Source organism: Magallana gigas, chromosome 4 (assembly GCF_963853765.1).
Source record: "Magallana gigas chromosome 4, xbMagGiga1.1, whole genome shotgun sequence".
Classification (NCBI taxonomy): domain Eukaryota; kingdom Metazoa; phylum Mollusca; class Bivalvia; order Ostreida; family Ostreidae; genus Magallana; species Magallana gigas.
Genome location: NC_088856.1, coordinates 9,110,382 through 9,125,749, shown reverse-complemented (window position 1 = coordinate 9,125,749; position 15,368 = coordinate 9,110,382). Strand labels below are relative to the sequence as shown.

Here is a 15,368-nt window from a genome sequence, read left to right as displayed (position 1 = left end):
ACAAGTTTATTTCGTCCACGTTTGTTTCTGAGTTCCTTAATACGGGCTAATATTGAGACCGTTACTAAAAGTTACATGCATTTACCCGACTCTAGAAAAGCGAATTCAAACTGAAGTAGGTGATTCCGCAAAATTCAAATCACGTGAAATTAATCACGAATACGCATGATCGACGAATAAACACTTTAAACGTACTTTACCTTTCTTAAAAATTATGTTGTAAATGTAAATTTAATAAATCTGATCATTTGGATCGAATGTGGGGGAAAATTTGTGTAAAATATTTTACGTTAATTACGGTTTTCAATAGCATACATGTCACTTTAACTATCTACCTACACTCGGTTTCTTCCTCAAAAAATCCAAGAAAACAACTTTTAAAACTATATTCTGTTATGTCTCCAAAATGAAATATTATTCAAATATTTATACAGTCCAGGATCGTTTATGTATAGGTCTATATGTATATCAATAGAACGTTTTCCGTTCGCAGACGTAGTTCAGTCTACTGGAGCAGACGTTATCGTTCCATCCATCAAGACTAACGTCAAGGCAGTCCTCGTTTCCGTTTCCGCCTCTGCCATTGTTCGGGTTTCCCGCTCTCCAGTTGGTATAATTGAAATGCTCGTCGGTGATCCACATCCACTTGCTTTCTACCAAGAAATCGTGGCCACCAATCCAAGTGTAACCATGCGACAAATCCACGAGATCATGCCTCTCACTTTTGACATAATCCAGGATGAATTTCTCCTCTTCGGCGGAGTGAACCGTTGCAAGATGTCCGCTCAGTCTCTCGCAGGCAACTTCGGCGTCCTGCCAGGTCTTCGGAACAACACCAAAATAGTAACAGGATTTATCAAACATAGTCCAGCCATCCGGGCAACGCGGCGCCAGGGTGGACGCACATCCACACGAAGATCTGACCTGATTGGTCAATGTGGAAACAGCTTCCTTCAATTGACCAAATTCTGCCAGTAGTTCTGTCGAATCTCCAGGATTTACCAGAAAACCGCTGGAAACATCAGTTCTCGTAACAAGTAGAACAGAAATCAAAACTAAACCTTTTAACATGGTTCGAATTCTGTTTAAATTCGTCGGTTCCAATGCTTTAGACCTTCAAATCATTCGAAGGTAGAATAGAAAACCGAAAATTGTTCTGCCTTTTATCTGAAAAGTACACTCAAAATTCCTTATTTGTTTTCATTTTGAAATTCAATATTTACAAATAAAGCGATCTTCTTCAATCAAGTTGTTGCTAAATTTTTCTAAAACCATAATAAGTAAGTGAACAAGTGATTCATGTATGTCTGATTTTCTACGACGGTTGCATACGAAGGGGACGTTGCAGTAGGCTTATCTTTCTCGAATGACCTTTCATCTGTCGCGTGCTGATCTGTTGACATCATAATACGTTTTGAGGCACTTAGCTCATACTGGTGTGTGTGCTAACAGAGCATTTTTTTTATTTATAATGTTACGTTGGCTGTTTTAAGTTGTTTGTGAGCTTGCATTTGAGTTTTAAAAACCTTTTAATTGGAGATAATTCATTTATGATATTTTAAACATAATTAATTGAATTAGTATTTTATAAAAGAGTTTGCAAATATTTAGGACTGCGTTTTACAATTAAAAGAACTGACCCCAACATTAAAGAATGCTTACTAATCCCAGGCTAATTAACTTTTCAGTATATTGCCTGTTAAATACATGTATAATATTGAAATCTAAATAACCATCAATAAATATTTTTTTAATTTATAAATAGACTGAAAATATATACGACTTTCTCGTAAGTTCTTTTGTACAACGCAGCCCAGAATTCTACATGGATTTATCATTGAAACCAGGATTAAATAAATCATGATATTAATTTTCACAAACACGCTGCAATTAATATTTCTTTCAAATTCTTTCAGCACTATAAGCGCTGAACTAACAGGTACAAAACCCGCGCATGTATAAACAAGAGGCCCATGGGCCACATCGCTCACCTGAGGAACAATAGATATGATAAAATCAGCCTAATGGAGTCATATTACAAACTATCTGGACAATCTACAATAATACATGTAGATCCTGTATAAATAAAATCCATTTCCCCCCCTGGATATTCTTATGTTTATAATCATTAGTCCCTTTTCTAACAGGATGATTTTATAATCATATCACAGTTCTCAAAAAGATCCTTAACAATTGTTTATATATGGGATATAAAGCTACATCAAACTCTGAACTTTCTTGTGAGGCCGAAGAAATGTCCTGGAGCCAAAGTCTTAACAATTATAGAGACTAAATCATTTGGCGGATTAGTTTTTGAGTAGAAGATTTTCAAAGATTTACTCTATATATTCCTATGTAAAACTTCGACCCCCCCCCCCATTCTGGCCCCATCCTACCCCCTGGTGGTCAGGATTTTCACAACTTTGAATCAACACTACCTGAGGATGCTTCAACACAAGTTTCAGCTTTCCTGGGTTCATGGTTCTTCAAAAGAAGATTTTTGAAAATTTCTCAATTTTTTAAAATTAATTTCTAATTATCTCCCCTTGAAAAAAGATGTGGCCCTTAATTTTCACAACATTGAATTCCCTTTACCTAAGGATGATTTGTGCTAAGGTTGGTTGAAATTGGCCCAGTAGTTCTTGAGAAGATGTTGAAAATGTGAAAAGTTTACGGACAGACGAACGACAGACAAAATGTGATCAGAAAAGATCACTTGAGCTGTCAGCTCTGGTGAGCTAAAAAAAAAAGGCCTACAGGCCTTGACGGTCACCTGAGTACCATAACCAGTTTTAATTATAAGGCACACAGCGTGCTTACAGTATATTTCTAACGGTTATATTGCACAGGAAATTAAAGTAGATATCATTATGGCGGCAATAGGTTACCAGAGTGACTCAAATTACCTTAAAAATTTACACGGTCACTATACGGTCATATGTTTATAATAAAACCCCTCAAAACCTGCCCAATGGCCGATGAATTTCACAGTTCAAGAACAGTACAACAGTACACTATGAACATATTAACAAAACATTTAGTTTGTCTCCAACGACTGTGAAAGTACAGAAGAGTGTATCATAAAACTTGGTGCATTTTCTCTATTTAGCCATATTGGCCCTAGCAACAGGGTCCTGAACCTATGACCCAGGAACCATGACTTTCACAATTTTGATAGAAGGCTACATGGATGTTATAATCATTCATTTAGTTTTTTCCCACATGTAGAGAAGAAGATATTAAAAAATATGGCCTTTTTGAGTAATTCGCCCTGACAATGAGGCCCCTGAGGTGGTTTGGTAATAAATTTAATACCGGTAATTTATATTCCTCTAGTCTTAGAGACGCTTCAAACCAAAAAATGGTAATCATTGGCCTTGTAGTTTTCAAGAAGTTAAAAATGTATAATTGTTTACGGACAACGCATGAGGACCAATTGCAATAGGTCACCCGAGTGACTTTGGTGCCTTAAAAAACTAAAATCCAAGCTCAAATCTTTAACGGTTGAAACTCATTCATGCGGCTCAATCCTTAGTGTCACAGTTAGAACAAACTCACACCTACTGCTAACATAAAGAACAAACTCACACCTACTGCTAACATAAAGAACAAACTCACACCTACTGCTAAAATAAAGAACAAACTCACACCTACTGCTAAAATAAAGCTATGTCACTAATTTACATACCTATCATTATAGATAATTCTCTTTGTTCCTATATCTTGATTATACTTCGTAACACCATTTTAAACTCCCTTGCAGACAAACAACTAACTGTACGATTTACAACCCCCACCCCCCCCCCCCCCCCAAAGAAAGCATACATAACACAGATTCTTATTATCACTCTTTCTTTTTATCTTCAAATCATACTTAATAAGGGACTGATTTTTAAAAATGACAAACTAATTTGTACTAATAATAGATTATATTTTGTAGAGATACATAGTGCTGTTGATCAAAATTAAGGTATCTAATAGAACACCTGATGTTATGCTAACAAAGTTCACACTACAAAATAAACTGTAAACAATTCAACCATTTAGACTATAACAATGCAGCATCTGCATGTATAGATGAAGGTACAGTGTACATGTACATTTAAATATGTAAATCATAAATTGGCAAAATACCTTTGAAAAGAAATAATATGTTAGCAATTTTTTAAACATTATTTGTCATCACAACCAACACATTAACAAAAGATGTTGGGGATTAATACCCTGTCATAATTTTTTTAACCAACTGTTACCGTAAATAAACAAAAATAAATAAACAAACAAGGATAGAGGCCTCTCCACTCTTTGGCAAAAACATAATTTATGATAAGCATGGCAGTTTGCTTTCAAATTCACTTACATCTGAACGAAGGTGACCTTCAGTTGAAAATTAAAAGATGATCTTAAAAATAGCTGGTATCCTGTGTACACAGCATCTCTTCCACAGTTTAAAGGTGAAATAAAACTTCTACCAGATACAATTAAAGACTATGGACATCTTTTTTTGTTATGCAATGAAAAATATATTAACATGTATTGTCTATCTCCTAATTACTAAATACCTATCTACATATGAATTGGTACCATTTGCATAACCATATTTCCATTAACAGGTTGTACATTACAATATACCCATGTATGACTAGCAGTTAATTCAATCAAACTCTTATAAATGTTTAAAAAGTATCACAGACATCAAGTCTTCAAGTAAAGCAATGTTAGTTCTTGAGATTCTGATGAAAATAGCACAGAGCAGTAGTTATATATCACTATACATGTATAAATAAAGCAATTCCTTGTGATCATGTCTTAATACCAACAAATGAATATAAAATTAAGCACTTTGATAATACTGTATGTATTGGCAAACATTTACTTGTGATCACGTCTAAATATCAACAAATAAATGTACATTTAAGCACCATTTGCTAACACTCTGTATATAGGCAAACATTTACTTGTGATCATGTGTGAATACCAACAATGTATATGAAGCACCATTTGTAGATACTTTGTACAGAGGCAAAAGCACCTTAATGCAAAAAATGTTCATAAATACTTATTCCACAACAATATCATATTTGTAATTTTGTATATTGCAAACTTTCAGTATTATGTAAAGAAATGGCATATTGCATAACATACAATGTTTAATTACAAATATCACAGTCCAAACAATGAAACAACCTTATGAATAGAGAGCTAATACACACTCATTTTGCATACTAATAAATACAGTATGTTAAACATATGAACAAATGTTCTTCCTACTGCCTAATATCACTAATACTCACTGCATTAGGAAACTCGAGTAAATTTCTTTGGGAGCAAGAGATTTGTAAGCAGATGCTCTTAACAGAAAATGGTAAGTATTTAAACAATTTGCAGTGGGATCAACCTGCTTGTTTTTAGATACCAACAAAGCATGTGTTACATATTGTTCATGACAAACAGCATAGCAAAGTTCTATTGACTACTAGTATTTCCCAGTAGAAAACTTCCTCCATATGAACACCTGCAAATACATGTAGTTAAGGTTTGGTGCTGTTTTGATTTCTACATTTCTTTTATGATACAAATAGTAATACTTGTGACAACAACTAATAAATAAAAGACTAGAATGTGTTTTTATCAGCTTAATCAGTTGATTGGTCAATCCAACGATGGTGCAGCCTATACAAACTTATCATCACCATTGTCTTCGTTACTTTTCCACCTCCTTCTCTCCCATTTCTAGGAGAATCTCTGCTGGTTTTGTTTCCAACAATTTGTGGTGGCTGATTCTTGTGAAGGTGCTGGCTGCATGCTTCTTCCTTGCTCCCTATTATTTTACAATAAAAACAGAACAAAATGGTTTACTTACAATCATGTACATAAGTTAAACTAGGCAGTAGATATACAGATTGAAATATATAGGCCCTAGGCATACATTTACTGGAAAAGAAACAAGCCATTCTGTCCATAACCTCCTACTATAGGCCATCTACAGTCAATTTGTCTCTTTGACTTTCCTTACTCCTTTTGAACTTATATCAATAAAGGGTCCATAGCCAACTGCAATCTGAAACCTTGTGCAAGAGTACAAATATGTTACATGATGCAAGGAAATGATGTGCTGAGATAAATATCAATACCTGGAGCTTAGCCTCAGGAGCTTTATCCAGCACCCTCAACATTTGCTTAGCACAACCAATCAGATCTTTTTCTGTGTACCCAGAGAAGTGTTCTAGCCCTGCGGTCCATGCCAGCTCTGCCCCACAGAGCCTCTGCGCTGTGTACACACTGGAGGCTGCAAGCACCGTGGGTAAGACGCTGGCAAAGGTGTGGCAGGGGATGGTCAGATCCAGGATGTACTTGGCCATCTCCTTGGTCTGTAATTGTTTAAAAATAATATTAATTCCATACCTATAGACCTTATGCAGCATAAAACATTGATTGTAATTCAGTCTCATAGAGTGGAATTTTTTGTATGCAACATTAAACATTTGTCTCCATGTATTTGTTCGAATCTACAGTCATGAAATGGAAATTTGAGAGACAGATGCAACAGATATCGATAAAAAGAAAAATTAATTTGTAAAACATATAAAATTAGACTAAGTCTGTTTTTTCCACAGATATTGGTAGAATAGATTTCTGAATCAGTAAATCTGTAGATTTTGATCTATTGGCCTGAAAAAGCAATGAAGTTCATCCAATTTTGATCGTTGACAAAGGTGTGAAATTTGGTAACTGACTCTCTACAAGACGCATCGGAGGGTCAACAATTAGTGTTCTGACAGACTAACCCACATTTGCAAAACAATATGCCCTTCCGTAATATTTGATAGGTGCTAGCAAAAAAAATTAAAGTATACTTACAATTTATCATTTGATTATTCATGTGAAAAAAAAGGAATCAAGATTTTGAAGATGAATGTGAATTGCATGTGTTTACCATTCTGTCTGCTCCTGCAATCTGTAAGAAGTGTTCCATAGTTGACACTGGGTCAGTAGTATTGAGGTCAAATCCAAATTTCCTCAGCACTATCCTCTCCATAGTAAAGACCTGTTCCACTTTATAGGTGTTGTCAGTCAGGTAAACTAAGTCAGACACCTGATGCAAAATTGTAAAAAAAAAAAAAAAAAAAAAAACACAATGCAAGATTCGACCAGTCAAATATCCATCATTTACAGAACACACCATTCCCTGTAATAATGCTAGGGTCCTATTAACAGAACTACAAAAAATGTCATTATCTATCCAATCAGGACTTACCTGTGGGGGGAACCTCTCGTAGTACTTGGCAGCGATCAGGATACAGGTGATGCCCAGCAGCTGTAGGGAGCTGGGGGTGATCCTCTGGAGGCTGAGGAAGCGGTCCACAAAGACCACCGCCATGTGTAGGGTGGTGTCCAACAGCTCCAAGTATACCTGTCAGTAACAGTATACCTGTCAGTAACAGTATACCTGTCAGTAACAGTATACCTGTCGGTAACAATATACCTCTAAGTTACAGTTTACCTGTAAGTAACAGTTTAACTTAAAGGTGCACAGTGAACATGAACTGTAACATAGTCTGTTCTAGTGCTTTGTTCTGTTAGTATATAAAAATGTTTTTTTTAATCCAAAATTAATTTTGGAACCTCTTTTTATACTGCATAAAATGAGGAAATGTGTCAAACATAAGCTCAATTATTTTTACAACGAATCAATTTTCATTTCTTTTGCAATCACTTTCACATCACAAAATGCCTATACTATGTCCAGTATTGTATGCTATTCAAAACTTTTTGAATTGAAAAAATTGAGTTGTGCGAATAAAACAGGTCACTGATTTACCTCATCATTGCTAATTTAGTGACTTGCAAAAAGAAATAAAATATCGAATAAAAAAATTTAACCTCCACCCCCTCCTATTTTTTTTTTAATAATAAATACCTGGACCTGAATGAACCAGTCCATCAGAACAGCCCTGGTCTTGACCTTTATTTCTCCAGTGTCAAGGAAATCCTCAGGAATCTGCCATCTCTTCTCAACCAACTGTCAAATTTCAACAAACATCTATTGGTTTTGTGTGTTCTGTGTGTTTTAATTCATCACCTGTACATATTATGTGTCCCTGACATATTATTTCTATGGGAGCCTGAGGACAACTGTACATGTCTCTGGCATCAATTGTTCACACTTGTAGACAATTGTACATGTATCTATCATCAATTGTTTATACCTGTAGATAGGTGAATATGTCCCTGGCGTATGTTGGAGTTTTGTATCTATCATCAATTGTTTATACCTGTAGATAGGTGAATATGTCCCTGGCGTATGTTGGAGTTTTGTATCTATCATCAATTGTTTGTACCTGTAGATAGGTGTATATGTCCCTGGCGTATGTTGGAGTTTTAAACAGATCCCTGGCCAGCTCCTCCTCTATCTCCTGGATCTCCCTCTGTTTCTCCTCGTGGTTCAAGTCAAAGTTTGGTATGGAAAATGATTCTGAAATACAAATAATTTATTTATTGAAACATGAATAATAAGGAAAGGTTTTTACTTGTCCTAATTTTGTTATTAATATTCATAATTTATTGTATGCAGGGAAATATTCATCCGTCCTCGTTGCCAGTGGGCGAATATAAGACTGGCCGAATTCCAATGTCTCAAATTATCTGTCTTTAACACAACTTTCTTAAACATATTCAAAACAGGACAAAAGTGTTTGCAAGTGTAGAAGGATAATAACACAGGGCAAAAACTAGAACTGTCCTAATGGGACTAATACCCCCGCAAGGCTAATTTCAAATGGGACAAATAATTGAATTGAATAATAAAGGTTTGGAACACATACAAAAAAAAAAAATCTAGAATTGTAAAAGAAAAAAAAATTAGTTTACAAAGAAAAATTAAAATCAAAATTTTCAGAATTTAACTGTAATTACATATCTATAACAGTAATACATTTACAAATGTATGTATCTGATGATATATTTTTTTTTAATTTAATTGATTTAAAGAGAAACCAACAAAATGACAATAACCCCTCCCTTTGCAGTACTAAATGGAAATACTGGTAGCCAAGCAATGCTCTTCTGTTGATAAAACTTTCAGTATCTTTCTAATAAGAGTCTTGACAGATGCAATTAGTTGTTTCAAATTTTCCTCACTTTCTCCTATGGCACAATGGAACTCCATATCAGAAAATTGATCACATAGGACTATGATTTTCTTTGATAAGCTTGTTAAATTTAATAAACTCCCAAAACATTACCATAATCACCATACTATGTAAAAATATGTAAAAAAGAAAATTTAATATTACAAACAATTTTAAAATTGCCAAAACACTACAATCATATCAGTTATTTTGAATTTCATTTGAATTAATGCCCAATAGGGTCACTTCATCAATTTACTTGACAAATAAATGTAAACAACCTCTAAAAATAGTTTAACTTCTTTATTAATAATGATATTATTTATTTCCTTATAATGATAGAACTTTTGGTTTACATGAAATAGTTTTAAAATAGCCCCAAAACCATCACCCATTTTACAGATTAACAATTTCCCACATGCTCCATCTGAATCATGGCTCAGATAATGGCTCCCTTGGGACAAATGAATTCAGCCACACTTGTCTTTGATGTTCTTATTAGCTCCTAAGAATTTATCATTGACAAACAATTGTCAGTTGATAGAATACTTATAAAAAATAATTTTTTTTATCAATTAAGACATAAAGACAAAAAACCTCCATCTGTATGTATTTATATAAATATATTTTAGAGTGTTTTAATACTATTAATTAATTAATAAACTCTGTAAGGATTACCTCCCTTACTTTTCAACATTAGTGTACAATATATAGAATAAGGAAAATGAAAACTGTCATAAAATTATTAAATCTTGTCTGATCTTAAAATAAATTGCAGGTGCACATCTTCAGATGGTGTTCAACATATGTACAAATTTTCAAACTGTTCCATGCAGTAATAAAAAATTCTATAGGGGGGACAAAGTTGCGTCTACAGACAGACGGACGGACGGACGGACAGACGGACAGGGTGAAACCAATATACCCCCCTAAACTTCGTTTGCGGGGGTATAATAACTCAGTATACAGTATGTATTGTTGAATACTTGAATATAATGTTCAATGAGTTGTTTTTTTTTAAATAATAATTTCTACAATATCACATGACATTACAAACACCACGAACACTGAGACAGTAAAAAAAACCATTGAATAAAATAGGAGAGAACATAGCAGTGTTAGCAATACATATGCAAGATACACATACGTGATCTTTTTGTCTTCAGTGGAAGTTCAGGGGGCAGCTCTATGACAGATGCTGTCTGGGGAGGGACAGGCTTCTTGATGACCTCGTTACTAATGGATGCATTCGATTCCGGACATCGCATTAGCGCATGGCATACCACTGTGGGCATCGTTTTCTTTTTGGGCTCAATCTTCAGTTTTCCTTAAAAACAAAGCAAGAAATTAGTTTTGTATCTTAAATACTCTCACATTTCCATTATTTACATACCACATATCCAATTATTGTGGAATAATACAAAATACAGCATTCATTTGAAAAAAAAAAACTTCCAATATCTTTACTTTTTAGCAAGTTTTGGAATTCATGCTTCTGGATATGTTCATAAGTTTGTTTTTTTTTTCTTTTTAATAACTTAAAATTTTATCTAATTCACAAAAAACCAACCTCAGTATGCATTAGCCATCATGAAGAAAAAAAAAACTACATCCCAGGTTTTCATTAATCAGTATACATATGCTATCTACATGGTTCGCCTCAGTAAAGAAAAGATGAAATCAATGTCATTTCATAAATTTATAATATACAGGTGAATCTCGATAACTCGAACTTCAGGGGACCATGATTAAACTTCGAGAGATCAAGAGTTCGAGAGATCAAAAGTTTAAAAAATTTCGAAAAATTTTTACAGTCATTTTGGTTCTAAAATTATAGTAGCCGGAAATATATATTTATAACATGAAAGGATAGTCTGACATGATTTCAATCATATTTTCTGCTACATTACTTCAGTTTAAACAATACAGAACTTCGTTGAGTGGTTATTAAGTGTATCTTTTCACGTTAAAAAACTTTTAAGTCTATTATGTTTTCTTAATCATTACGATATCATATTTTAAATAAAGATCAGTTTACCCTAGCTTTCACAAGTTGTTGAAATAAATAGATCAGTTACAATTACCTATCTACCCTTTGAAGGAAGCAAGGGGGAGGGTCACTTACGTAATCAACCAATTAACACTACCACGCTAGCCCCCACGAGTTCACTCAACCATCCAGGTAAGGTCCACGCTGAGCTACAATTATACGCTTGATCGGCCGCGTGTGTACACAGCAACCACATCGAGTTATCAAGAGTGAAAAACAATGAAATATGTATAACGGGACCCAGGTTTTACTTCGAGAGATCAAGAACTTCGAGAGATCAGACAGGCCTCTCGATCCTCTATAATTGGGACCGATATTCGGCCCCATTCCCAACGTGAAAAAGGCATCTTTTTTCCCAAAATTGAGTGTGTTTTTCCCAATTTGAGATTGCCTAATATTAATAATGTAACTTGAAATAAACCATACTTATTCTAAATATATATCAAGTATATTCAGCAGTCATAAAAGCACTGTGAAGATGCGCAACACTACCGCGTTGTAAACTGTTTCTTGTGATCGGTAGGTAACTTAGCAAGAATTTCCTCAGAGAGAAACGGTGTAATTTTTATAAACGATGTTTATTACTTTTAATCCTGATATTACAGTTAGTTGATAAGCTGTTAGTAGTTTATAATTCTGCAACAAATGTTAAAATTATTATAAAAATGTTTGTCTGAACAGATCCTCTACAAAACGGTAGTAAGTGGGTCAATGGGTTGGACTAATACCCCAAATACACAGAAGTACAGAGACTGATTTTATAAATATTGTCATTAGGCTAACACAATCAAGAAACATTTATCTATTAAAGGTATAAATACAAATATTGATTAAATTTTACATTAATACAATTAAGATTTTTTTTTTTAAATAAAAAAAAAAACTGTTTCATTATTTTCTTTGCCATTTGACATACAGTTAGTAATAACACAAAAACCTTTTGAGAAATTTTACATCTTCAGTAACAAACTTGTATCACACACTGTGAATTAACTTTTTTTCCTTTCTCATTATTATACACACATGTTTCCAGTTTTTTAAATAATTTTTAAAAAATTAACCTTTAAAAAATCCTATCAATATACCCTAGTTTTTGCTCTGGGGACTGTACATTAAGCAAGGGAAAAAAATTCCCAATTTCTATCAAAACGTCGCATTTTTCCCAATCCATTGGCCCCGGCCCCAGTACCAAAAATGGGTGTGAGAGGCCTGTCAGAGTTCGAGAGATCAAGAGTAAATTTGCTAAAAAAAATCGGGACCGTGAGTTCACTTCGAGAGATCGAAGTTCGAGCCATCGAGTGTCACCTATATTCCTAGTAGTCAGCCCCTTAAATGGTTTATACTCTAGCTGTCCCATGATATCCTCATTTTACAATTTGCTTATAATTAATCAATGTTTATATAAATTATTCAGAGTTCAAATAATGTTCATTCAATAGTATAAAAAATTCCAAAATTTCCCCTAGGTTTGTAACGTCCCGTCTAGCTTGTCAATTTTCAATACTAAAAAAAAAGTTTGAAATTGTTTGAAAAATTGTGCAAGAAGTTATTAAAATTTGCAATTAAAAATCGCTCAAAGGAATTTTTGTTCTTGTAATTTCTCTGGGTAAAATTATATGACAAGTCAACCAAGAAATCTAGGAGTCTTCTCCTTGCATTGTTATTAATTGCACTTCTTCAGTTCTTGGACAATAATGTGTATTTTTGTTAAGAGGACTATATATGATAAGGGCCTAAAATGGCCCCCTGAAATGAACATCATCATTTTACTATCATTCTTTGTTTTCTTAGTACAGATATGTATGTGATGTGTTTACATAATATTCATTTTGGTTCAAGTGCACACAATTTAAAAATACGACATAGTAAAGACAACCTTTTCCCGGCATTTTTGCATTTTTAGCGTAAAACAGCTTGTTTTCAAGCAGTTTTTCCTTCCGAAAACATTCTTGAACAAATAAAATATTCTAATCAGAGATGTATCTAGCCAAGACTAATAAGTGACAAAAAAATTTTCCTTGTTCAAGCATGCGCTTTATATTTCCCATTCGTAAATAGATAAGAAAAGTGTCAATTTTTGGCTGATTTTGATTGAATTGTAGAAATGGCGTCACTTCTGACGTCATATACTGCCAGTCAGTGCAAATAAATCAAATAAATAGATGAAAAATATATTATACAGGTAACTCTCGATAGCTCGAAGTCCATGGGACCGAAGAAAAACTTCGAGGTTTCAAGAGTTCGAGTTTTCAAGAGTTCGGAATTTTCCAGGTTGATCGACGGGTTTTAAAATTAGTCTTACCGGATGTTGTGATTCAGCCATTTATTTAGTGCTAACCTTACGCACGTGCTTAAACAACGTTTTCTTTTCAGTAAAATATACAGAATTGATGTTTTTCTTTAAAACTGAATAAAATAACTATTAAATAAATTCATAATAATTATTTATTTTATGCATCATATTAAGACCAGATTGCTCAGTACTACTGTACTGCGAGACGATCGACATGTCATAAATGTGATAACCGAGTACCACCCATTGTTCCCACTGTACGGGTCCTTCACCAGCTGTAAGAACTTGTTCAGGAATAATCATTATAATGACAATGATGCTGCTAAACATAATTTTTACAGTTTTATAATTTTAAAATTTGACCATGGCTCAATATCATCGTTTCGTCTCAATTAATTTCTCATTTTCATTGCGTCTCCAAATTATCGTAAAACGGTTGGTGTTGATTATAGATTAGGTATCGGTATGGGCAATCATTAAACAGGACAAGTGTCACCTAAATAAACAACCCGTGACACGGGTCCTGCGTCTAACGCCAGGAGTAATTTAAATGACCAAGTAGGTGTTAATTAGGTATAGCGCTTGGAGATACAGGGCGACTTCGAGGTATCGAGAGTAAAAAAACTAAAACTATAGATTATGAATAACGGGACTTCAGTTTGACTTCGAGGGATCAAGAGTTCGAGAAATCAAGAGTAAATTTGCTTAGTTATATAGGGAAAAAAATCGGACCATAGACTCACTTCGAGCGATCAAGAACTTCGAGGGATCGAAGTTCGAGCCATCAAGAGTTACCTGTATATCAACTCTTCTAAAAAAAAATTAGTTAACATTTTATTGTACCTGAAACACTTAAAAAATGGTGAATTATGGGGGCCAAATTTAACTCTTATCATATATAGTTCTTTATCATGGGTGGCGGAAATGGTAACCTGGGACATACTATATAAATGGTTGTAAAAAGGGATTTGAAGTTGAATAATCAATGCACCATATGCCTAAAACCAGAGACATAAATAACGTTTATTTATGTCTCTGCTAAAACATACCCATTAGAGAACTGAGCTGTCTATTTGTGTCGACATTTACTGGACGCATGGACAATCCTTTCGGCTGAAGCAGACATGCAATCAAAGATGAAATATTATACATGTAACTGTTTAATAAACTAAAAAGAGTAGTTATATTGTATATAGTCCGAGATATTTTACTTTTTTGTAGTATTTTGATATTTTACTTGCCAAAATAACGATGATCCATACCTTTGGTTTGGCTTCCATTACGCAGTTACGAGGCATAAACAAAATCAGTGAGACAGGGGTAAAACTAATACCAGGCTACAGAGTCATGTATAGGTATCCAACTTGGACTAAAAAGATGTCAGATTTGGCGCCACGATGCCTAAAACATGAATCGGTTACTGAAAAATCCGGAAAATGAATAGATGCAAGTGGTTTCATCCACAATGCATTTGGACCCTATAAAGCAATAATTGTCCATTGCACCCTTGCCACCAAGATGAAAGTTAAACTAAGTGTGGATAATATTTTAACTGTATATCGGTAATATATTTAAGTAAAATAAACTTGTACATGTAACTACACAAATATTTTTTTCAAGTATTGTTGACACAGGATAGGTTACTGTACAAATAGATGCAAACTGAGTAAAACTATAGGTTACTGATTTTGTTACGGACTTACTGAAAGTAAATTCAATTGTCAGGTTATTTTCTATTTCACAAAATTTTATTCTATAAAATAGAATTCATAGAATTGAAATTCGGTTATAATTTTTTATTTAGATTGATTAAAGTTATAATAAATATCAGCGTGCAAAGTTCTTTATGCCCCCCAACGTGGGTGAGAACCTAGTAAGTTGCAAGAACTTGTGT

At 33.9% G+C, this 15,368-nt stretch overlaps 2 protein-coding genes across 2 annotated transcripts; both read right to left on the bottom strand.

Annotated features, from left to right (window-relative positions):
* Positions 1–468: 468 nt before the first annotated feature.
* Positions 469–1,071, bottom strand: LOC105326000 (galactose-specific lectin nattectin). Its single transcript, XM_011425835.4, has one exon. It carries the CDS (start codon positions 1,069–1,071, stop codon positions 469–471), a length of 603 nt encoding a protein of 200 aa, XP_011424137.3.
* Positions 1,072–3,913: 2,842 nt separating this feature from the next.
* LOC105326680 (G2/mitotic-specific cyclin-B) lies at positions 3,914–14,856 on the bottom strand. The gene is made up of 9 exons (XM_066081198.1): positions 14,737–14,856; positions 14,524–14,587; positions 10,279–10,458; positions 8,343–8,476; positions 7,922–8,023; positions 7,259–7,414; positions 6,938–7,096; positions 6,135–6,371; positions 3,914–5,821 (listed from the first exon to the last, which is right to left on the bottom strand). Exons 1-9 carry the CDS (start codon positions 14,770–14,772, stop codon positions 5,705–5,707), a joined length of 1,185 nt encoding a protein of 394 aa, XP_065937270.1. The 5' UTR covers positions 14,773–14,856; the 3' UTR covers positions 3,914–5,704.
* Between the last annotated feature and the right edge of the window lie 512 nt (positions 14,857–15,368).